Consider the following 24,692-nt stretch of genomic DNA (forward strand, 5'->3'; position numbering starts at 1 on the left):
TCTGTATAAATTTATTCAACTGACTTCCTACCGTGTACTAGCTTTACTAATTCTGTTGTCTATTTCCATATTTAATTCAATAAAAATTGTGCCTAAAATAGCTGAAATGTTTTACTTATTCTATAGGTTCCCCATTCAGGATAATACAGGTGATGTTTTCAGTGTTTCTGCATATCTTCATTGTCTTTGTCTTTTTATTGCTGATTTTCATACCAAATTTATTACAACAATTATTCAATTTAGTCAGGGAATCTTGCAGACCTTTACTGGATTTATTTAGAAGTATAACATCATCTGCATAAAGTAAAAAGGTGAAACTAATTTCTCTAATTTTAATATCAAGGTTAATACCACTTTCCTTCATAATGTGAACAATATGGATAATGAATAACACTGGACATAATGTACACCCTTGTCACACACCTGATTTAACATCAAGCCATCTTTCTGTACCACCTTTAATTCTAACTGATGACTTACAGCTCAAATAGAGACTATGTATTTCTTGATATTCTGTCTTATTTGCACCATATAACTGTAGTATTTTGAACAGCTTTCCTATTGGGACCTTGTCATAGGTGTTTTCCAAATATACAAAACTTAAATACAAATTCTTCTGATATTCCAAAGATTTCTCAGTTATTTGTCTTAAAGTGAAAATCTGATTCTGACAACCTCTATTTGGCCTGAATCCAGCTTATTCTTCAACAAGTTTCCCTGCCACAATTTTTCTTAGCCATTTCTCAAATGTACTTGCAGAAATCTTATCAGGAACATTCAGTAGGGAATTACATCTGTAATTCTCACCCACAATTTTATTTCCTTTTCTATAAATGAGTACTATGAGAGCGCTAGTCCAATCATTTGGAATTCAACCCTCTGATCATGCCTTCTGAATTATGCAATGCTGCTTTTATACCTGCATATATTTGAGCATTTCTGGTCGAATATGAGCAAGTTGTGTTGGGAGCAAACAAATGAAGTGACTGATATCATTAGACACCTCCAGGGAGTCCAAGGACTCATCGAGGGAGGCACATGCTCTACAACTCTGTCTCCACCAACTGACCGCAACTGCACCAATGCCATCTACTGCCGACCACCACCACCACCACTAGTATTTCCACAGATAATCACAAACATCCATGCCCACGGCAGGATTTGAACCCACAGCCTTTTGGCTGGAGAACGGATACGCTAACCACTTGGCCAACCAGGCCAGCAATTATGAATAATGAATATAAGAATATTTTTATATAGTGAAACCTGTGGGGGTATCCATAACTATAGAATAACATGTATGCCACAGTAAGTAATTTTTTTATGTAAATTTTTGATGCATACTATAAATCGCGTTTGCAGTACCATAGTTTTGTGTCGCTTTTATTATTATTATCATCATCATCTGACCTCCATGGAGTCAACTCATCATGGGAGGCACACTATTGCACACAATGCACATCCAACCATGCCTTAAACTGATTCGATGTGTCTACATTCACAACACACTTAGGTAATACAGTCTCACATCCCTTGTTCAATTTCCAGAGATGGGTCTTGTTCTATCCCCCCTCTCCGATTCTATGAAAAATCTCTTCCATGCCAATCTGATAACAACCCTTCACTAGCTTATATGTCTCAATCATATTCCCCATTATTATTATTATTATTATCATCTGACCTCCATGGAGTCGACTCATCAACTCCTATTCACAAGACTTTGCAATTTACATTATCTCAATCTGTCCTCGTACTCCACATTCCAAAGACCACTGATCACTTTTGTGAATCCTTTCTAGGTCTTTTCCAACATATCCTCATCACAATTAAAACCCAGTGATCGAATCTGTGCACAATAATCCATACAATGCCTGATCAAGACCTTACAATGACATCATAACTCTATATTTCTGCATGTCAGGATCCTCTGCATCATTGCCATTATAGTCTTCAAAAACTTGCACAATGTGGCCCCTGAATTTCAGGTCCTTGTCCACCATCACTCTTAGATCTCTTATCTCTACTTCTCTATTATATATCTATCTAGATCATTACTTCCTTCAATGTTTCCCCTCTAAGTGCAATGTTTCCTTACATCGTTACTTACCAAATCTCAAAACCTGACACTCTTCAACATTCCATTTACCTGCCCATTCATGCAATCTGTTCAAGCCCTCCTGTAAGGCCATGACAACTTCTTCACTCTGCATTGCTCTCCACAATTGTGCATCATCTGCAAACAGATGCATATCGCTAGTTAAATCCATCCCAATATCATTAACATACAAATTGAACAACAATGGTCCCAAAAGTGTCCCCTATAGTACACCATTAGTGATCTTCCTCTTTTGGGATACTGCACCCCCATATACAACTTTCTGTTACCTATCTGACAGCCAGTCACTGATGCAACTCAGAAGTCTGTTGTCCAATCCCATCTGTTTCAATATATTTAATAGCTTGCCGTATGGCAGTCTATCAAAAGCTTTTGTAAATCCAAGTACACCACTGGATATGCATCTCCCCTGTCCAAGGTATTTGTCACTTTGTTATAGTACATAAGTAAGTTAGTAAAACATGATCATCCTTTAACAAACCCATGCAGATAACCACAGAGAATACTGCTGTTATCAATCCATTTCTGTATCATGCTTCTCATCAATCTCTCCAGTACCCTCACCACAGTCCACACCAGAGATACAGATTGGCCTATAATTTGAAGCTACAGCCTTATCACCACCCTTCCATTCCCTTGGAAGGAGGATAAAAACCTGTGTTATTGTAAGACTTATTAGCATGCCAGTGCTACTGCCAATTCCGTGGAACATTCCCTAAATATGCATTGTGATATGTCATCAAATCCTATCGCCTTATTGACATCAAGGTTATTTATTTCCTCAAATACCTCCTGCTCACTCACAATTAAGCTGTCCTTTCCTATGTCCTCTACACTTAAGTTGCTCATGATCCCATCCTGATGAAATGAAACACTGTTATAAATTGAACACTGAATACCTCAGCAATGTCTTCTGCAGCTGTTAACGTTCTACCTTTTTCATCCATTAACATCTCACCATGATCATTCTACGTGCCACATATCTAAAAAAAAACTCCCTAGGGTTTTTCTTTGCCTGATTTGTCAATTTCTGTTCATACTGCATGTTTGTTTTCCTTACTGAGTCACTCTCCTGGCTTGTTCTTTATACTCAGAGCCGGCACTAGGGTCTTTGCCGCCCGCATGCAATGTCTATCTAAGTGCCCCTGTAATGATCAAGGCTTGTGTGGTTCTTTTATGATAATAAAAATTTAAATTATTTGAAATTTCTTAAATAAATTTTGACAGAACAGCCACATGTTGGTTCGCTAAATGTTACGAACTGCAGTATTGACTAAGCAGGATAATCGTTAAAAACCCGAATATTCAAAAAATTCTCAAAAGTTAAAGCAAATTTTGATAAAGCCACTTCACTTTAATCGTTGAATATAATGATACAGGGATTATAGCCTTCTCGCCGACCCGATCGCTAACAAAATTAAAATGAATTTTAATTAAAGTTAAAATTCTTTCATTTTACAAGTTACTAAATTCTTCATAACTTATAAAAAATTTTTAATAATTTTTATAAGTGGAACTATCTTTTAGGAAAATAAAAGAAACTCAAGATAGATGAGAAAATAAGAAAAGAATTCTGAAATAATTAGAACATTTAATATAAGTATTCAAAAAATAACATCTTTACAGAATAACAGAAAATAAATTAAATTACATAAATATACTTAAAATTTTTTTAAATTAAAATTTTAGGATTTTTGATTGCATATTCATAAAATTAGAAATAATGGTCTTAATGTCTAATTCCACACATATATCATTTTCAATAGATATTAATGCCAAACTAACAAGCCTTTTTTGTGACATACTTGTTCTTAAGTAGGTTTTAAATTAAAACCTACTTTTAATCAATTTCAACTTGGAAAAGGAATGTACATTGCTCGCTACACTAACAGGTAAGGTTAATAGTATTCTTAAAGCAATTGAAAAGTTAGAGAAAGATAAATTATTGGACAAAATAAAATTAAGAATATCGAAAGGGTTTTGAATATTTAAATTATCCTTCCGAAAGATATCCCGGAATGTACATAACTCGTCATATAGTTCTATTGCATTTACGTCTTTATTGTCACCATCCTTCAAGAGAATCTCTAAATCGTCATAATTTTTTCGTAAATCTTCGTTATTAATTTGTAGTTATCTATACAAGAAATTGAAATTATAATAATATGTTTTTAGTTGTTCAAAATGTTCTATTAACAAACACATTGCAATGTCTAGATGTGTATAAAACACATTCACTGTAAATTTATCTTCTGGCGATTGTGGCATTTCGTCATGATGCTTGTAGTCAAATTGCCGTGTCTTCTTTCGTCGTCGGACTTCCGTACCAGTTTTAAATTCTTGTTCTCTATCCACCTCTTCACTCAGTTCTTTTGCCGTTTTAGAACTTCTTTAAAATTTGTATCTGATCAATACTCTTGTAAGAATATTTTTAAGTTTTCGATAGATTCTAAAGCAAGTGTAATGTTCATATTTTTGTCTTGAAGCATTTTACTCACAGGATTTATTCTGTTAAGTAAATCATGCCCAGTTATAAGAGAGCAAATAAATTTGTAGTCCTTTATTTTAGCACATAATGTTTGTGCTTCATGCTGAGTTTATTTATTAAAATCTTCATTATTTAAAATTTCAAAAAGTGCATCGTAAATTTCTCATAACTGATATCGTAGAGGGCGGATTGCATTAATTTTACTTTCCCATCACGTATCTGATGGTTGTTTCAATGTTAATTTTTTTATGACCTTTAAAAGGATTGCTCAATGTTTGTAAGAGAATGAAAAGAAATTGTATATTTCTTGAATAATTGCAAAGAAACTAATTGTATCTGCATTCACTTTGGCTGAATCGTTAATGATTAAATTTAGAGTATGAGCTGCACATGGCACGTAAAAAGTTTGAGGATTTTTTTTAAAAGCAAATTTTGGAGCCCATATTTTTTCCCTTTCATATTTGCCCCATTGTCATACCCTTGACCTCGCATGTCTTCAATGGGAATGTTCCATTTTTCCAGTTGTTCCATTATTGTTGTGCATAAATCACTTCCTGTGGAATCTGATATATCTGCAAAACCTAAAAAGTTTTCCCTGATCTTAACAATTCCATTGTCACAGGAAACAAAGCGAATAATAATGGTCATTTGTTCTGTTTTACTTACATCAGGTGTGCAGTCTAAAATTATGGAATAATATTTAGATTTTCGAATTGATAATAAAATTGTATCCGATTGCGTTACTTAAAGTTTCCAACATTTCATTTTGACTGTCTTTACTCAAATAGTGTACTCTATTGTTTCATTGTATGGTCCTTTCAACATGATTTTCTATAATGGGATCAAACTTTGTAAACAGTTCAACTAATTTTAAAAAATTGTCATTATTCCTTTCATATAATTTATCAGATGATCTGCGAAAAGTTAAATTTTGGCTACCAAGGAATTTTATAATTTCAATCAAGCGTTCTAAAACACTCGTCCAATGTTTCTTTTCCATTGAGTCTCTCAATCAATAGTAGTTTTGTTTTTTAAATTTTTATCAACTTCCTTCCATTTTAAGAAATTTTTCATGTGAGTTAAACTAGTCTCATGTATATGCAAAGTTGTACTTACATATTTCTCCAGTCGTTATAGCCTTCTACAAGACTACTTGATTCGGTTGGTACGAAAGGTTTGCAACAAAAGCAAAAAACAGAATTTAAAGTTTCGGAATAAATGAGCCATGTTCTTACCACGAGGTCACCGTTTTCCATTTTTCAATTATAATACGTGTCGCCAAATTTATGACCATATGTATCTCTGGGATATATTATATTTTTCTTTTGAACAGGCCCCATTTCAATTAAAACAACTCGCAATTTTTCATCAATATTTCCCCATTCACCTGGATCTTCTAAATTTACAGAGACTAACAATGTGTTAGTTTTGTGGTCAACTACAACTAAATCTTCTCCTAACTATTTTTCACTTAAATCATGCATCTTGTTATCTTGTTCAATAGTTGTAATAGTACTTTCATGAAACTGGATGATGTACACGGTTCTTCAACTCTAATTTCTGATGTATCGAGTTGGTTATAATCTACATCAGAATATTTTAATATTTTAACAAATTTATTAAGAGCCCCAGTTTGTTTCTTAACATCTGCTTCTTTCACAGCATGGCACTTACGATTTTGTGCACTGGATAACTTTTTTTTAATTTTTGATTCAATTTCTATTTTATACCCACAAGAAATTATTACACAACACGACACAGAGACGAAATAATAGTCCGCACTGCACTACTGTCAGTAGCCTACTGAGATGCGTACCATATGACTGGTTAACTAGCAACAAATGTTTTGTATGAAAATTCATTTCTGCACATAAAAACTGTTCACCATTTCACTTTAGATAGACTGCAGTAGACACAACATTCTTTAGGCAAGCATTTAGCCTCCTCTCACTGCAAAATTGTAAACAGCCGGCTGATCAAAGAGGCGGCAATATACAATTTTTTTAATTTTTATTCAGTGTATCCAGCCAATATTTATTTTAATATTGATCATTCTAAGATTTTTTTGTTTTCATGATAAAAATTTTGTTTCTTAAAAATGAACTTATGAACGGTGTCCCGGCGGCGGCGCCCCCTTCATAGTGGCACCCACATGCTCTGCATGCCCGCTTCTGCCGGGCCTGTTTATACTCTTCATGTAACTGATTATTACCATTATTCATCTTGTACTGTCTGTACTGCCCAAAGTACCTTGTTCTTCCAGATTTCATGCTTAAGCTCTTCATTCATTGATTCATCCATTTTACACCCACCTTATTCAGCTTTTTGACCTTTGGAATACATTCACACATTGATGCTGTTATATATTTCTTTGGGCAGTACAGACAGTACTGCCCAGTACAGATAGTTATTTCCTTATCACTCAACTCCTCATTTCATGCTATAGCTACGCGCTATCTCCTAAGCTTGACATAATCAAATATGTTTTAAACATGCTTTTTCTAATAAATATGAGTTTCATCTTCTTCATTCACCAGAGTTTTCCAGCCCGATATAACTGATTATTACCATTATTCATCTTGTACTGTCTGTACTGCCCAAAGTACCTTGTTCTTCCAGATTTCATGCTTAAGCTCTTCATTCATTCATTCATCCATTTTACACCCACCTTATTCAGCTTTTTGACCTTTGGAATACATTCACACATTGATGCTGTTATATATTTCTTTGTTAGTTTTAAAGCAATAGTTATTTCCTTATCACTCAACTCCTCATTTCATGCTATAGCTATGCGCTATCTCCTAAGCTTGACATAATCAAATATGTTTTAAACATGCTTTTTCTAATAAATATGAGTTTCATCTTCTTCATTCACCAGAGTTTTCCAGCCCGATATAACAGCAGCCAAGTTATTTAAATTACTGTAATAAGAGTTCAGACCACCACTTATACTGTTATGTTTCTGTCCATTTCTGTCTGGATCTTTCTAGTGGTATCTTTATTTCTACTCTTCCATCTTGGAGAATTTGAGGAAACCTTTTAGTGTGCATTCTGTGCATGTTCAGGACTTGATAAAGCATGCAAATGCTATCCACCATGCAAAAAATGTACTTGCCTAAGTCCCCCATTTTTTTCAAAGTTAAAAGATTTTGCTTAAGAAGTTCTTTTTTATTAAATAAAAAATATTCTCTTTTGTTCAATCTGCAGCTTCTCTCAGCTGGCAAAATCTACTCACCATGGACAAGTGTATTTGTTGAGCCCTGCACATTTCCATACCACTGTAGCGGTTTTTTCTTTGATTTTTGTTATTATTGAAAAAATATTGTATTGTAACCCTTCTTTGATCTCCTGATTGGTTTTCATATCAGTCCATGATTTTTTTTATTTATTTGCTTCAAACATTTGTTTTCAAAACCTGTCAATCTTTGTTTTTCCTTCTGTTTGATAACTGAAGTCTCTGCACCATGAAGAGTCATGGGAAGAACCATTGACCTATATACTTTGATTTTAAGTTTTTTGGAGATTTGTGTATTTTTCCATATAGTTGTAAGTTTGGGCATAGTAAACCACCCTAGATTTATTCTGTGTTTAATAGTTTCTTCATAATTTAGCATGTGTGAGGAATGTACTTAGAAATTGAATTTTTCTTAACCTGTTCCAGTTTATTTCCTTCCACTTTGAAGTTAAGTTTTTCTCCATATCATCATGTAGGCTTCTTTTGATTGAGAGAAGGCATATTAGAAATATTTTTGTGACTGTTATTCCATGGGAAAGGAATAAGTTTTGTGAAAATTCTTCTGTTTCATATCATCAGGAGAAATAGGTAATAAATCTAATAAACAGATTATAATGGGTAATGTACATAATGAAATATTTGAAAAACAGGAATAACATTGGAAAAATATTTGTTTATTTGCTGTGAAGTTGTTTACTAGTTGGTGGTCTGCAGCAAACTGCTGGTAACCACATGCATGTCGTGTTGAATTAGAGAAGACCAGACTTGATGTAAAATCATTCCTTGTTTTTTGTTGCACTATTGCAGATGTTTGATCATTGTCTAGTAGAGTAGTCAATAATTTATTTTATCTCATCTGCTTCTTTCATGTTGAGAGATAAACCACCAAGTTCTCCATTTCTACCTATTATCATTGTTTTAGTTTTACTAAAATTTATCTGCATTGCATAGTTTTTATTGTTTTATATAGGTTTACAGTCATGTACTTTTATTATTCCTTATTATCTGTAAATAAAATTGTATCATCTGCATATTTTATATGATGTAAATTTTGTCCATTCACAGTTATTTCCATTTTCTGGAATAGCCTGTTTTACTAGTTCTTCCAGGCATAACTTAAACAAATATAGTGAAAGCAGACATCCATGCATGACACCTCTTTCAACTGGTATTTCAGAAGTTTCAGCTGCTCCAAATTTTATCCTTACCATAGTATTTTTATAGTACTGGAGAATGATATTGAGTATTTTTTCTCTTAATTATTGTTCTAAAATTTCAATTTATTTCTGTTTATTGAGTCAAAAGTCTATAAAACTGTTGTAAAGGTTTCTATTTTCTCCTACATCAATTCAGTTTTTATTACATTTATTAAATCAATTAAATATTCTCTGTACTCATGATTCATGTTAAGAATTTGAGTATTGTTTGGATATTATTATTTATTATTATTATTATTATGGGCAACTCCAGGGAGTCCTTAGACTCATCGAGGGAGGCCCCAAATCATGTTCATCACAACTATTCAACATTCATACAGTATCTATCATACCTCGCCTTAAACTCATTCACTGTCACAGCATCCACCACAGACTCTGGCAGCCCATTCCACTCATTCACCACTCTAAAAGTAAAGAACTCAGCTCTAACACCCTTACTAACCACGCTTTTGTCCAGTTTCCATGGTTGTCCCCTAGTCCTCCCACAACCAGCCCTTTCTCAAAAATATCTTCTGAATTAATTTTATAGAAACCCTTCAGTAATTTGAATGTCTCAATCGTATCTCCCCTTCTCCACCTATCAACCAATTTTTGCAACCCACAAATCCTCAAGCTGTTCTCATAAGGTTCATTCCACAGACCTACTATCATCGTGGTCACTCGCCTCTGGATTCTCTCAACCTCCTCCCCATCAAGAAGAAACCTAGGTGACCAAATCTGGGCACAGTAGTCGAGATGGGATCTTATCAAGGCTTGATACAGAGGAACAATAACCTGCTTGTCAATGTATTCTTCAGCAACCAAGTGATTTGATGAGCTGATCTGGCCACTTTTGCAATGTGCCCCCTAAACTTCAACTTCTTATCCACCAACACTCCTAAATCTCGTGCCTCATCAATTTCCTGGAGTACAGCTCTGCCAATGTAGTAAACTGCTGCTAATCTTTTCACCCCAAAATGTATAACCTTACATTTTGCCACATAAATTGACATCCATTCTCCTTAGCCAGACCTCCAATCTATCCAAATCATCCTGCAAAATTTTGACATCATCTGCATTCACTATTGTCCTACCTAACTTTGCATCATCTGCAAACAAATGAACTGTTCCTCTCAGATCCTTTCCTATATCATTAATGAACAAATTAAACAGCAGTGGTCCAAGAACAGATCCTTGTGGCACACCACTAGTCACAGGCCATCTTGTGGACTCTACTCCTGAATAAACCATTCTCTGATATCTCTCCGTCAACCACCCTCCTGTCCATCTCACCAACCCTATATCCATCCCCATATGCTGCAATTTACTGATTAGAATTCCATGTGGTATCCTGTCAAAGGCCTAAGCAAGGTCCAGTAGAATCACTGTAAACCCATTACCCTTATCCAGTTCAGCCGTCACTGTGTTATAATACGTGAGCAAGTTACTGAGGCATGACCTACCCTTCACAAAACCATGCTGTCCCCGATACAGTATCCCATTTTCATCTATCCAATCTTGTATTTTCCTCTTGGCTATTTTCTCCAAGACCTTGATAATGATTCCTGTTATGCTGATTGGCCGGTAATTTTCAACAGCAGCCTTGGAACCACCTTTATGCAGTGGAACTATTTTCCCCTCTTTCCACCCCCTTGGGACTGACCCAGACTTGAGGCTGAAATTAAACAAAATGGTCTAGGGCACTAACAATTCTTTAGCCACTTCACGTACAACACGAGCTGGTATACCATCTAATCCCACAGATGTATTGACATTGAGGTTCAGTAATAGACTATTTACCTCTACTTCATTCATCTCAGTTCCAGTATAAGCTGTTGGTTCTTCCATTCCTGAAATGTCACCCCCCTGGATGATATACTCTTGCAAAGTGCTCACTCAGTAATTCCACTATATTGACTGATTTTTGGTTACCTCCCTACCCTCAGCATTTTTTTAAAATCATTCTGCCATGAACATTTTTCCTTTTACTTGCAACATATTGATAAAACTGTTTGGGATTCTCTTTAGCCTGCATGGCCAATTTTCTTTCGTAATCCGCTTTTGCTTTTCTTACCACCCTTGTTACCATCCTGGCCTCAGCTTTATACTGTTCCTGAGCCTGATGGTCACCTTTCTCCTTAAATTCCCTCCACAATTGTATCTTTTTTTGCAGCTCAAGCTTAATAGTGTTATTCATCCATTTAACCCCTACTTGATTTATTATTCGGACTTTTGGTATACAGTCAACCATTGCCTCCTGCAAACACTTCTTAACCACCTCCCATGCACTATCAACATCCAGCCCTTGCAGTTTTACATGCCATGGCACTGAGACAAGCATACTCCTAAGTTTGTCATACTTACCAGCCTGGTGATTCCACATGTACCCTGTCTTAATTGTAAATTCTACTCCTTTAGCCACCTCCCAAGTCATGACCTTATGATCACTCTCACCAATTGGTGGCAACATGGTCATGTTCGTTACAGCCACATTCTCAGATGCAATTACTAGGTCAAGCACTCTCTGCCCCCTAGTATTTTCCACTACATGCTGTCACAGATAGTTGTCCCTTAATAACCGCATAAAATCCAATTCCTTCCTCCCATGTGCCCTCTCCTCTTTCTAGTTAATGTTACCATAATTGATATCACCCATAATAATTACCCTCCTTTCACTCATTTCTTCTATTTGCCTATGCATACTATCCCCACCATCTATTCCATCACCTGGTCTATAGCAGCACCCAATTGTATATTTTGTTCTGCTAGATTCTATCTCACACCAAACAGTCTCAAATGTGCTCTTTACTGTATCCTGCAGTTCAACTTCTATACTCCTTGGCTGCAACTCATCAACTATCATCAATAACACTCCCCCACCTTTTAATTCTCCCTGTCACTCCTGAACACGCTATACCCATCACATTTAATCCCACTAGCTTTATCATCTTCTGTCAGCCATGTTTCACTAATACCAACAGCCTGTGGCCTGGAAGTGCCAACCAAGGCCAAAAACTCCTCCTTCCTGTTCCTAATACTCCTGGCATCAGTGTACATGAATTGCAGGAAATTTTCAAGCCTCTGTACACCAAATCCATTCAAACGTAACCCATCCATCTTATATAAATCCTTTCGTCCATCGAACTCACTCCACACATCCACAAATTCCACACCACTCTTCATGCATAACCCACGCATAAAGTCATTGGCAATTATGGCCCTCCTTCTAAACACTTCACTGTCATACTGTGGTAAAATACTCGCCATCCTAACTCTCTCACTCTTCTCTTTTGCTACCTCAAGTAATTCTCTCACATCCTCTATCATTTCCATTTTGTCTTCTTTCAAATCATTTCTTCCTGCCACAATTATCATCTCTTTCATTATCTGTTTTTGCACTCGAATAGATTCGCTAATGTCCTTTATGTTCGCACTCTGCTGGTACGATTTCGTCAAACTCTCAACTATCGCACTTCTTAATAGCGAATCTCCATACAGCACTTGCTCCTTTGTTTTATTTATGTTTATGAACATTCTATTATTTTTTGTAGCAGACTTTTGCCGTTTATTAGTCGGTATGTGCAGCACACATTTTTCCATACGCTCCAGTTGCCGTTTTGCTCTGTGCATCGCTCTGCTCAACCGAGCGATTTCACTACTTGCGTCTATCTCACCATTTTCATTATCAGTTAAATCATCCATTCGTTCTATATTTCTACCTTCATTTACACTTTCAATGATGCTCTCACACCTATCTGGTACTACCTCGCAATTCCTTATCACATCGCTAATTTCTATATTCTGACTATCTTTAACGATATCACTCTCGCCACCCGAAACACGCTCGAGATCCTCATTCTCCTTACACTTTCTGCACAAATTAACTCTACTATCACCATCTAACCAGACTCCCACCGCTCTTTGCAAAGCATACATCTCACAGTTTAAGAGTTTTTATATCAAAACTCTTAAACAAACATGGCGACCTGGCTACCATTTTTTTTTTTATCGGTGCCATATGTACGTTATCTTATCTTAAAAGTAATAATTAAAATAACACAGAAAACACACAAAAATCGCACAGACACACCAAGAAACAAAAAGTAAACAATACTACGTCAAATTCTAGTAAAATTGCCAATGATAACATAAAATACTACTAATCTTTTCAGGAGCTCTCGACAAGCCGACGATCATATCAGTGCGACACCTACCATTCAATACGTTTCATACAAGCATATGAAATATGCTTGTATGATACTTAGTATTTTTAATAGTAAACATTAATTAACATATCAGATTTTAATCTCAGATATTGAATATTTGCCAATTTGCTGACTAAACAAATGTAATGTATATGTCAGATCACATTTTCAGAAATAAGTTTTGAAAATAATACTGCATTATTTTTTATTTATTTTTTTTTTTTTGCAAAATTACTAGTATCTAATAGGAATTAGTGTTGCTATCAGTAAATATCTTTCCTTTTCAGAATATTGAAGAAAACAGCAATGGACATGGTTGGGTAGATATATACAGTCCTCCTCTTTTTACTACAAACAATAATCAGTATTTTTTAAAACTGCCTTCATATCAAGGAGAAAATGGTAATTTTCGCCATGTTGCACTTATAGATGTCAATGTGAGTATTCTTTTTATTTCATTCTTTATTCATGATTAAATCAAAAGACTCATTGTAAAAGGCCTTTATTATCAGACACATCTATCAAACTTATCCTAATCTCTTTTATCATTTCTGTACTCACCACATTCGCAGGCAGTTCATTCTACTCACTCACTCCTCTCCAAGCAAAAAAAAAAAAAATACTCATTCTCTGGCACATAAACACACACACACACCTTATACACCTAACAGGAATGGCCTGTTGTTCTACCTGTCTCCTTTCACTCTCTGAAAGGTCTTCTCTGTATTTATCTGATGCAAAATTCTTCATCTACTCAAAACATTAATCAAATATGTGCACAGAATTTAAAATGTGACTGATCAAGGCCTTATACAGTTCATTAAACTTAATGTTCTCCTCAATCTTGCATTTCATTACACTGAATTATCATCCCACTCCTCTACCTAACACATATTATATTGAAATCCTCCAGAAAAACCACAACATTGGTTTTGCAACACTCATCAGCTTTTCATAATTTGCAGACAACTACATACCCCATTTAAATCTTTTGCAATGTCAGAAGTTTCTAAATCCAGAGTAATTTAATAATAAGGTGGTACACCTTTTGGCAACTCGTATAGGTAAATATGACCTCTCCACTGCTTCTGCCTTAGTATCACCACTTCTGGGTATGGCTCCCACTGACGAGACCTCAATAAATGTCAAAACTGGTCTGGGTAGTGGGCGTTCCCTTAATGCATAGCATTACATGTCCGCAAGGAGATGTACTTTGCATTATGGGAGATATTTAGACAAGGAGTGATGAGAGCTTGGTTTGCCTTTACCACGAGTTGCCTTAGTCCTGAAGATGATACTTCAAGTGCAAACTTTGTTTGCTTACACTTGGATAAACGATTAAACTAAATTTATTATACTTTTGCAATGTCATTACCATGGAAGTTAAAACCTTTCCTCTTGTAGTATACTGCCACCACCCCCTCCCACACATAAGACTAGAAGGCATAAGGTGTGTAGTGTTGGAAAAGAGCTTCATAAAAGATAAGTGCTATTTTGAGTAATAATTGCCCATATTTCATGAATTTTAGTGTTGTACTATTTATTTTTGATAACAAAGTGTGTCTGCATGATTTTTGACATGATTTATTAGTTGAGATAGCCTTCTTTAAATAGAACACAATGATACTCACAAGGTTTAAATGACAGCAGTATTCTCTGTGGTTATCAGCATGGATCTGTTAAAGAGAGATCGTGTTTTACTAACTCACTTATGTACTACAACAAGGTGACAAATACCTTAGACAGAGAGATGCATATACAGTCTTGTACTGGGATTTTGCAAAAGCTTTTGATACAATGTTACACGACAAGCTCTTAAATCAGTTGAAACAGATGGGACTGAATAACAGAGTTCTAAGTTGAATCAGTGACTGGCTGTCAGATAGGTATCAGAAAGTTGTATATGGGGGGGAGGGGGTGCAGTATCCTGAAAGAAGAAGGTCACTAGTGGTGTACTATAGGGCTCAGTTTTGGGACCATTGTTGTTCAATTTGTATGTTAATGATATTGGGATGGGTTTATCTGGTGATATGCAGCTGTTTACAGATGATGCAAAATTGTGGAGAGTGATGCAGAGTCCAGCAGATGTTCAGACCTTACAGGAGGACTTGAATAGATTGCATGAATGGGCAGGTAAGTGGAATGTTGCAAAGTTTAAGGTTTTGAGATTAGGTAAGCAGTGATGGGACATAAAGTATACACTTGGTGGCAAAACTTTAAAGAGGAGATGAGAGATCTGGGTGTGGTAGTGAACAACGACCTGAAATTCAGGGACCACATTGCACAAGTTGTGAAGACATCACATCACATAATGGCAATGATTTGGAAGATCCTGAAATGCAGAAATAAAAAATGTTACAATGTCATTGTATAACGCTTTGATCAGGTGTCATATGGATTATTGTGCACAGATTTGGTTGCCAGGTTTTCATTGTAATGAGGATATGTTGGAAAGGATCCAGAGAGAATTCATAAAAGTGGTCTTTGGAATGTGGAGTACCAAGAAATTGAAAATTCTCGTGAAGAAGAGGAACAAGTGGGGATGGGGGGATATGACTGAGATATATAAGCTAGTCAGGGGTTGTTGTCAGTGACACGGAAGAGATTTTTCATAGAATGGGAGAGGAGAGGGTATGTAAGAGTTGATGAAAGTTATTCAAAATGAAATGAGGAATATGCAGAATGATATTTATTTGTTTCCACTAAACATCTAGTGCAAAAGAATATAATGAAAGAAAAACAGGTAGTATACAGAGATTCCACTGTTAGAAGACTGGTTAATGAGAGAGTCCATAAGGTCTGCTGTCCAGGAGGGAGAATGAGCAAGATAATTCATGCTTTGGACATGAGGAGAAAACGTGCAAGAAAATTATTGGTAGATGAGGGAGAAAATGATTTAAGTGGACATAAGGAGAATGTAATGAAATGAGGAATGTGCGGAGTGATATTAGACATTTAGTGGAAACAAATGTAAGAGCTCAGAAGAATAGAATGAAGGAAAACAGAAAAGAGATGAGGAATGATTTCAGAATAGCAGCATATGAAGATTCTACTGCTAGAGGATTGGTTAATGAGAGATTCCTTAGCTTGTTGGTCTTTAGAGCAGGAATACTATCCACTCAGTCCTAAATTTGCTCACAACTATGAAAATCATGGTGGTTAAACATATCCAGGAAAGAACTTTTCATGGGAGAATTAAAGCATATAGTTTTATGATATCCTACACAGTGCATTCCTAAAGCATGCAGAGATTTTGGCAATCCTTCCATTGTTTAGTGGTCTCTTTATAGATCTGATTGTTTGAGTGGATGTAGTGAATGTTTGTAAGTGATTGTAAATGTCTTTAGGTGATTTTTAAAATTCAGTATGAGATCATATCCTACTTATTAGAGGCCTGAAGTAATGACTTAAATAATTCCATGTTTTGTGTCTGAAAAGGGTTCCTGTGGTACCTAACCTTTATTCCATCCACAGTACTAATAATATGCAATGGATCTTTTGTGGATGAGACATATAAACCTGTTATGGAAGGTCCTGCAGCCACCATATCATATTTATTTGTTTATCCATATTTTGAAATTGTCTCTCCTATGGTGTGGTTCAGCAGCAAGGGGAAAGGTAATAATTTCATGATTATGACTAGTGAACAATGCAGGTGGAAAACCACAGAGATACCTTGTTTTCTTGTTTGAAATATTTCTGCATTCTAAGTGGGATATCTGGCTGTGCATTATTATGCTGTAAAACGGCTGGTGCCAGAAGACCATTTGTACGAGAGGTCCCATCTAATGAACTGCGTCTCTAAGGTGCTGGAGACAGTCTGATTCATAGAGGTAAAAATATGCTTGCACTTTAATTAGCTCATTCACACTCTATCATATTCTTTTTTAGTAGATAGCATCATGAGATGCATGGTGTAGAATTTATGGAGACAAAAATACACATTGTCAAAGAAATGACTTTACTTACAATTAAGAAAATAACACTCAACGTTTCAACCTCTATATTGAGATCATCATCAGGAATACATACATATATATATATATGAACAAGACACAAGCTACATGACACTACACATAAGTATGCTAAAGTAACTGTGCACTTGTGTGTGTAGTGTCATGTAAATTGTGTCTTGTTCATATATGTTGCATTCTTGATGATGACCTTGATATAGAGGTTGGAATGTATTATTTTCTTAATGATATTAATTTATTATTTTATTAAATATTATTAATAATAATAATTGTAAGTAAAGTAATTGCTTTATCATTTGTTTTTGTCTTCATAAATTCTATACAGTGAATGCTGACTACCATGTAACCTTAAAAGAAAGAAGCATCATGAGATGTTTCTAAATGTCCTAAATGGCTGCTACTCCAAAAAGTTCACTCCAAAACTGTTCATAGTTTTCATACTAAAAATGTTGTCAAAGATAGTTTTGATCAGTCCTCGTATGACACTAACAGCCTCAGTCATTAAATGGTTTAAAAAATAAGATTACTCAGAACTGTAAATCCAGAAGTTCTGTTTTTGAAAAAAAGGATGATTTACTGTCAAAAGATCTGTCTCATCTATATGAAGCATTAAATTCAGAGTGGTTCCTTCGGAACTGCTAAAACTTCTGAAGTAACTTTTAGTTCAGGTGCAGATGCTGTGGAATGTATTTTATTATTATTATTATTCAGTGGTGGCTTGTAAGAATTTGTAGTGGTGGGGCTGTAGCAATAAAAGAAAAAAAAATCAATATGGGTTAAAAAAATTATATCATTAATAAAACTAAAATATAACAGAATTTTTCTCTTTGTTCATTTCTACAAAGATATAAATTAAATGCTAGAATTAAATAGAAAACAGAAAAACAGCACAATATTTACCTACGATAACGACAACAATGTTAATTTGTGTTGTTTGTGCTCATGTAGTAGCAATGTATCTTGGGCTGCAATGCTCTCAGCCCAAACTGCATGTAAATAACACATTACCCCCACTAGGTAGTGGGTTGATGTTGTCTGCATTGAATGCAGCTCCAGTGTTGAGTACCAGCCAGTACTGACACTAGCCCTAGCCCACACAGCACATTAACTATTGCAAAATACAACTGTTGCTACGAAATGAATTATATAAAATACTATTGAGCTGTATTATATTACAAACAAGAAAATAATGGTTTTTAGATAAATATATAAAAATTTAAGAATGGCGATAAAAAAAAACAGGAACTTTCATTTTATACTGGAGGGGCTGTAGCCCTGCAGCCCTTATGGATGAGAAACCACTGTTGTTATTATGATTCGGGCATGGAGTCACAAGACTCATTATGGGAGGCCCACCCTAGAAAACACAGTCTATCATACCACTCCTTGACTCCATTGATTGAAATGTGGAATGCATTGCCTGATAGAGTGGAAAGACCATGTATCAGGCAATGCATTCCACATTTCAACCACCCACCATGCATTCCACAAGAAACCACTCCTTACCCAATTGCTCACAACTTCCTTTCATAACTTCCAGGGATGGCTCCTTTCCCTGTTTTACCAAACAAAAGAACTCCCAGTGTGAACCCTGTTACTATCTGTCAGTAGTTTAAAAGTCTCAATCATATCACCTCTTCCTCTATTAACCAAACTCTGTAGTCCACATTCCCTCAGCCTATCCTCATGATGGACCAGATATCATCTTTGTTATCCACCTCTGCACTCTTTCCATGGTTAATTTATCCCCTTCAAATCATGGGGACCAAATTTGAGCTCAATAGTCCAGGTGTGGTCTGAACAGGGCTTTATACAATGGAATGCCAATTCTTTTATTTCTGCAGTATCTTTCTAAGTATTGCAATAATCTCCTGGGTTACCTTCAACACCTTTGCGATATGTTCCCTGAATTTCAGATTTCTATCAATCATTCTCCACCTCCCTTGTCTACACCACTTCCTCCAACTGAGTATGCAGCCTCTCTTTGATGTATTCCACCCAACTTCAAGACTTTACATTTAGCCAAATGAAAAGTCTTTAAAACGATGCTCAGGTGCCATTATCCCGTCCCTGTAGTGGTTCTCAGTAAGATCTGCAAAATACCCCTCTACAGCGATCCCCTTGATTCGAGAAAAATGCTGACCAGCGAGGAAGAGTTTTAGTTTTGGGAAGAAATAGAAGTCAGAGGGAGCCAAATCTTGGGAATAGGGTTCCAACAATTCATAGTGCAGCTCCCTTAATTTTCCCATTGCCAAAACACCTTTGTGGCCAGGTGCATCGTCCTGATGAAAGTTGATTTTTTTCTTCTGCAGACCGGGTCTTTTATCACAAATTTTTTCATCTAGTCTAGTTAAACAAACAGAATAATATCCCTGGTTATTGATTTACCCTTTTCAAGATAATTAATAAAAAATGCCTTTAGCATCCCAAAACACCGACCATGATCTTTCTTGCTGATGGAAGTGCCAGAAGAAGACCTGAAGTTCAGTGCCAAAGAAGACAAAGTCTTCTTTGGCACTGAACAACAGGCTTCTGTGTCCACTGTTTTGACTGCAGTTTGGATTCTGGTGTGTGATGGTGAATCCAAGTCTCATCCATAGTAATAAATCGATGCACAAAATCAGTTTTATTCTTGTTAAAACTCTCCAAGCACTGTTCAGAGATTTTCATGAGAGTGCTTTTTTGATCTGTTATGAGCAAGTGCAGCACCCATCTTGCACAAAGCTTTTTCTTTTGAAATGCCTATGGTCTGATCAATTTCACGCACTTTTACTCGCCAGTCATCCAATGCCATATTGTGCACTTGATAAATCGAAGCACAAATTCAGTTTTATTCTTGTTAAAACTCTCCAAGCACTGTTCAGAGATTTTCATGAGAGTGCCTTTTTGATCTGTTGTGAGCAAGTGCAGCACCCATCTTGCGCAAAGCTTTTTCATTTGCAATTCTTCATGCAAAATGTATCCTACACGTTCTTTTGAAATGCCTATGGTCTCAGCAATTTCATGCACTTTTACTCGCCAGTCATCTGATGCCATATTGTGCACTTGATCAATGATTTCTGGTGGTGTTACACTTTTTGGACGTCCTTCACATGGATCATCTTCAAGGCTGGTACGGCCATGTTTAAACTCAGCAGTCCATTCCTTAATTGTCAAAAATGAAGGAGAAGAGATAGAGGCTATTTAACAATAATTGGTTTATATGCCCCAGAAGAAGGAAGAGAACAGGATAATATTGATTTTTATAATCAGCTACAAAACATATATAATAAAATAAATAAAAATTATTACATATTTTAGCAGGAGACTTAAATGCAAGAATTGGAAACACGAAAATTAATAATAATATAGGAATACATGGAGAACACACTCTAAACAGAAATGGTAAAAAATTGATTGACTTTGTAGTTTATAATAACCTAAAAATAATGAATTCCTTCTATAAACATAAAGACATACATAAATATACTTGGACAGCAAGAGGATGGAAATCAATATTAGATTACTTCATATTAAATGAAAAGACATCAAAATTTTCACTAGATGTTAGAGTTCACAGAGGATATGAAATAAGCAGTGACCACTTCCTTGTTAAAATAAAATTAAGATTACCACCTAAATGGCTACAAGTAACAAGAACAGAAAGAAAAATTGAAACATTTGTTTATAAAACTAGACTATTGAATGACACAAATGTACAATGACTATATGAACAAAGAATTAACCAGTATCTAGATAAAATAAAACAAAATGAAGAAATAGAAATAGAATGGCTTAATATAAAAACGATACTAAATGCAGCAGCAAATGAAAGCTTAGGAAAGACCAAAAAATTCAATAAAAGAAAAAAACTGAAGATCTGGGATGATACAATCAAAGAAATAATCAAAAAGAAAAAAGAAGCCTATCACAAATGGTTAAGCAGTAAAAGATTAGAAGATGAAATAGAATATAAAAGAATAAGAGCCATAGCTAAAAGAGAAGTCAGAAAAAGACATAGAGAATCATGGAATAAATTTGTTTCTAATTTAGAACATGATTTATATAAAATAAGACCCAATGTATATAAGATTTTGAAACACCTAAATGCAGATACCAAAGAAAACATAAAATTAAACACTGAATTGAAATTAGAAGAATTTCTAAATTACTACACAGAACTGTGGACAGACAAATATTTTAAAAAAGACAACTGGCAAACAATTAATGAAAAGGAAATAACTGAAGAAGAATTAGAAATCAGCCTGAAAGAAACAAGAAACGGAAAATCACCTGGAGAAGATAAGCTAGGTTCAGAACTATATAAATACGCAGGAACAAGATTCAAAGGAAGACTCTTATTATTTTTAAATAAAATTTACTCAACTGGTATCCCCCCAATAGAATGGAAAAAAGCAATTGTGATTCCTATCTTTAAGAAAGGTAATAGAGATGACCCTAAAAACTATAGAGGTATCAGTATACTAAATTCATGTTACAAAATATACAGCAGAATCTTAAATAACAAACTAATGAAATATTCCGAAAACTTTATTCTAGAGGTACAAAATGGATTTAGAAAAGGACGATCATGTGTAGACCCAGCCTTCTGCCTAAAATTAATAATAGAGAAAAGAAGAGAACATAATTTCGAAACACATATCATATTGCATTTATCGACTTTGAAAAAGCATTTGACAAAGTTAAAAGAAACATATTATTTAACATATTAAAAGAAAGACAAATACCAAATAATATCCTAAAAGCTGTCACAAGTATATATGAAAATAATCAAATACAAATAAGATTAAATCACGAGCTATCATATACAAGAGAGATAAACCAAGGGGTCTGACAGGGATGTCCCCTCTCAGCAACTCTTTTTAATATCTACTTAAATGAAATAATAATAAAATGGAGTAAAAATTTACATCAGGGAATTAAACTTTCACCTACAGTTAACTTAAACACTCTCCTCTTTGCAGACGACAAAATAATAATTACAAATTCTGAAGATAACTTACAGAAAGCTATTTTAAATCTAAATGAGATATCCAAAGATTATGGTATGATAATATCAACGGAAAAATCAAAAACTATGGCCTTTAAAGAACAAGATCCAGCAAGAACTAAAATAGTATTAGATAACAAGATCTTAGAGCAGGTGAATTCATTTAACTACCTAGGATGTATGATCACTTATGAAAATGAAAAAGATATAAACATAAAAATTGCAAAATATTTAAAAATAACAGGAGTAATTAACTCTATATTTAGTTCAAAAACAAACCAGGCTAAAAGTATACAATACATTAGCCCTACCAGTCTTAATGTATGGAAGCGAAATCTGGACAATAAAACAAAAAGACAAACAAATATTAACAACAGCAGAAATGAAGTTTTTGAGAAAAACTGCAAAGTATACCCTATTTGATTACAAAAGAAACGAAGATATTATGAAAGAATTAAACCAAGAACCAGTAATTGAAAAAATTAAAAAATATAAACATAGATGGATGGAACGCGTTCAAAGAATGAAAACAGAAAGATTACCAAAACAAGCCTTAAAGTACAAGCCATTAGGAAAAAGAAAACCAGGACGTCCTCTTAAACGATTCAACGATGACTTCTAATGCCCGAACAGGCCATACTAGGCCTAAATCCTTGATACGTATGATGATGAAGGAGAAGAGTGCCCATAAACTTTTATGAACTTCAAATGAATTTCTTTTAGCCTTAAACCTTCTTTTACAAAGAATTTTATAACCACATGATACTCAATTTTATCCATTTCAAGGGATACAGACAACCCTTTGCTTCAGACAGCTTAACACACACACACACACACACTCTCTCTCTCTCTCTTTCTTCATCAATTTCCTTCCACATATCCTTTAATTTTCTTGATAGAACAAACTACTTAATAGAATGACTTTCAATTTCACATGGATGCTTATGACAGATGTACCAACTTAGGAAAAAAAAAATCTCGCCAATACTGTTGCCATATATGTCGAGGCCGAGAACTTTTCAGACCATCCACGTCATGAAAGAATTCCCTAGGATTTTCTTTAAATCTCAGGGTCAGTCTCTTCTCATATTCCAGTTTTGCCTTCCTTTCTATACTAGTCACTCTCCTGACCTGTCTTATATTCTTCATGCATCTGCTCTCCACCCCCTCTTCTTATCTCTTCCATAGCCTCTTTTTCACCTGCAGTTCCCACTTGATATTGTTTCTCATCCACTCTACACCAAATTCTGTTCACTTTTTCACTTGCCATTGCTTGATAATAAATATTCTTTCAGCAATTAGTTCCCAAGCGCTGATGATATCTAGCCCTGCCAATTCCTTCATCCATGGAACTTCCCCAATTTGATTTCTTAGATTATAATAATCACCTGCCTAAGTTCCACATACGTTCCTTTCTTTTTGATACTCCAGCATGTCTATTCATCTTCTAAGTCAAATCCACATGGTCATTCTCTCTCTCTCTCCCTCCCTCCCTCCCTCCAACCAAGGGCAGAGATGCCATGAAATGTGTTTGTAGAGTGGATTTATTGCTGCTGAAGGATAAGTAACTTTTTCGTATTTTAGTTGAAAATATTAGGTTAAGTTATTGTACTTTTTTGTTTTAAATGACCATGTGATTGAATGAGCTATTTAGTTTGTGAGTAAACCTAGTATGTTTTTGTTTAAATATGATATTCAGAATGGCGGCAATGCATGATAGAGCAATGGCAGCAAAGACCATGTTGTCAGGCAGTTTGAATTGTGGGATTTTGTGCAGTGCAATATGTGTGTGAAATGTATTAGTAGAGAAAATTAAAGGATATGTGGAAGGAAATTGAAACTAGAGAGAGAGAGAGAGAGAGAGAGATTGTGTGTGTGTGTGTGTGTGTGTGTGTGTGTGTGTGTGTGTGTGTGTGTGTGTGTGTGTGTGTGTGTGTGTGTGTGTATTAAATGTTTCAAAAGTTAGTGCCTATTAGGTGATGAGAATGTAGCAAATGTTAGTAGAGTGGACAGTACTGACAGTAGGATAAAAAACGATGTTATTAATGCCAAACATTCAGCCCTGAAAATAGAGGAGAAAGAAATGGACATTAATAAAGAAATAGTGTGCTTGAATGATATCCTACACAGGACAAAAGCATGAAACTGAAATATTGCAAAACGGGCAAGAGATAAGCAGAGATAAAACGAGAAGGAAGCAGCTGGTCTGAAGTAACAACACCGAGCAAGCAAAAAACAAGAAAAACAAGTTAAGGAGAAAATTTATATACAGAAACTCAATGACCAGGGGAGTACTTAATGAAAGTGCTACAAAATCATGTTTCCTGTTGAAAAATTCATAATATTAGTCACACCATCCAGATGTGAAAAGGTAAGTCAAAGGAAATGATTGTCTTGATTTGTATTGAATAGAATACAATAGCTTATTAAATAACTTAAGGAATTCACAACATACAAAGGATATAAATTAAATTAAACTTTAATCTAT

At 35.1% G+C, this 24,692-nt stretch overlaps 1 protein-coding gene across 2 annotated transcripts in view; it reads left to right on the plus strand.

Moving 5' to 3' along the window:
* Window positions 1-24,692, plus strand: part of LOC150101779 (dipeptidyl peptidase 4-like) — a 576,437-nt gene that overhangs the window by 400,546 nt on the left and 151,199 nt on the right. For both annotated transcript variants that reach the window (XM_090400235.1, XM_090400236.1), the window contains exon 12: window positions 13,528-13,677. In XM_090400235.1, the coding sequence (XP_090256361.1) occupies window positions 13,528-13,677 (150 nt within the window). The remainder of the gene's footprint in view (window positions 1-13,527; window positions 13,678-24,692) is intronic.

This window comes from Typopeltis vanoorti, chromosome 11 (assembly GCF_054136105.1).
Source record: "Typopeltis vanoorti isolate ZY-2024b chromosome 11, IOZ_Tvanoo_1.0, whole genome shotgun sequence".
Classification (NCBI taxonomy): domain Eukaryota; kingdom Metazoa; phylum Arthropoda; class Arachnida; order Uropygi; family Thelyphonidae; genus Typopeltis; species Typopeltis vanoorti.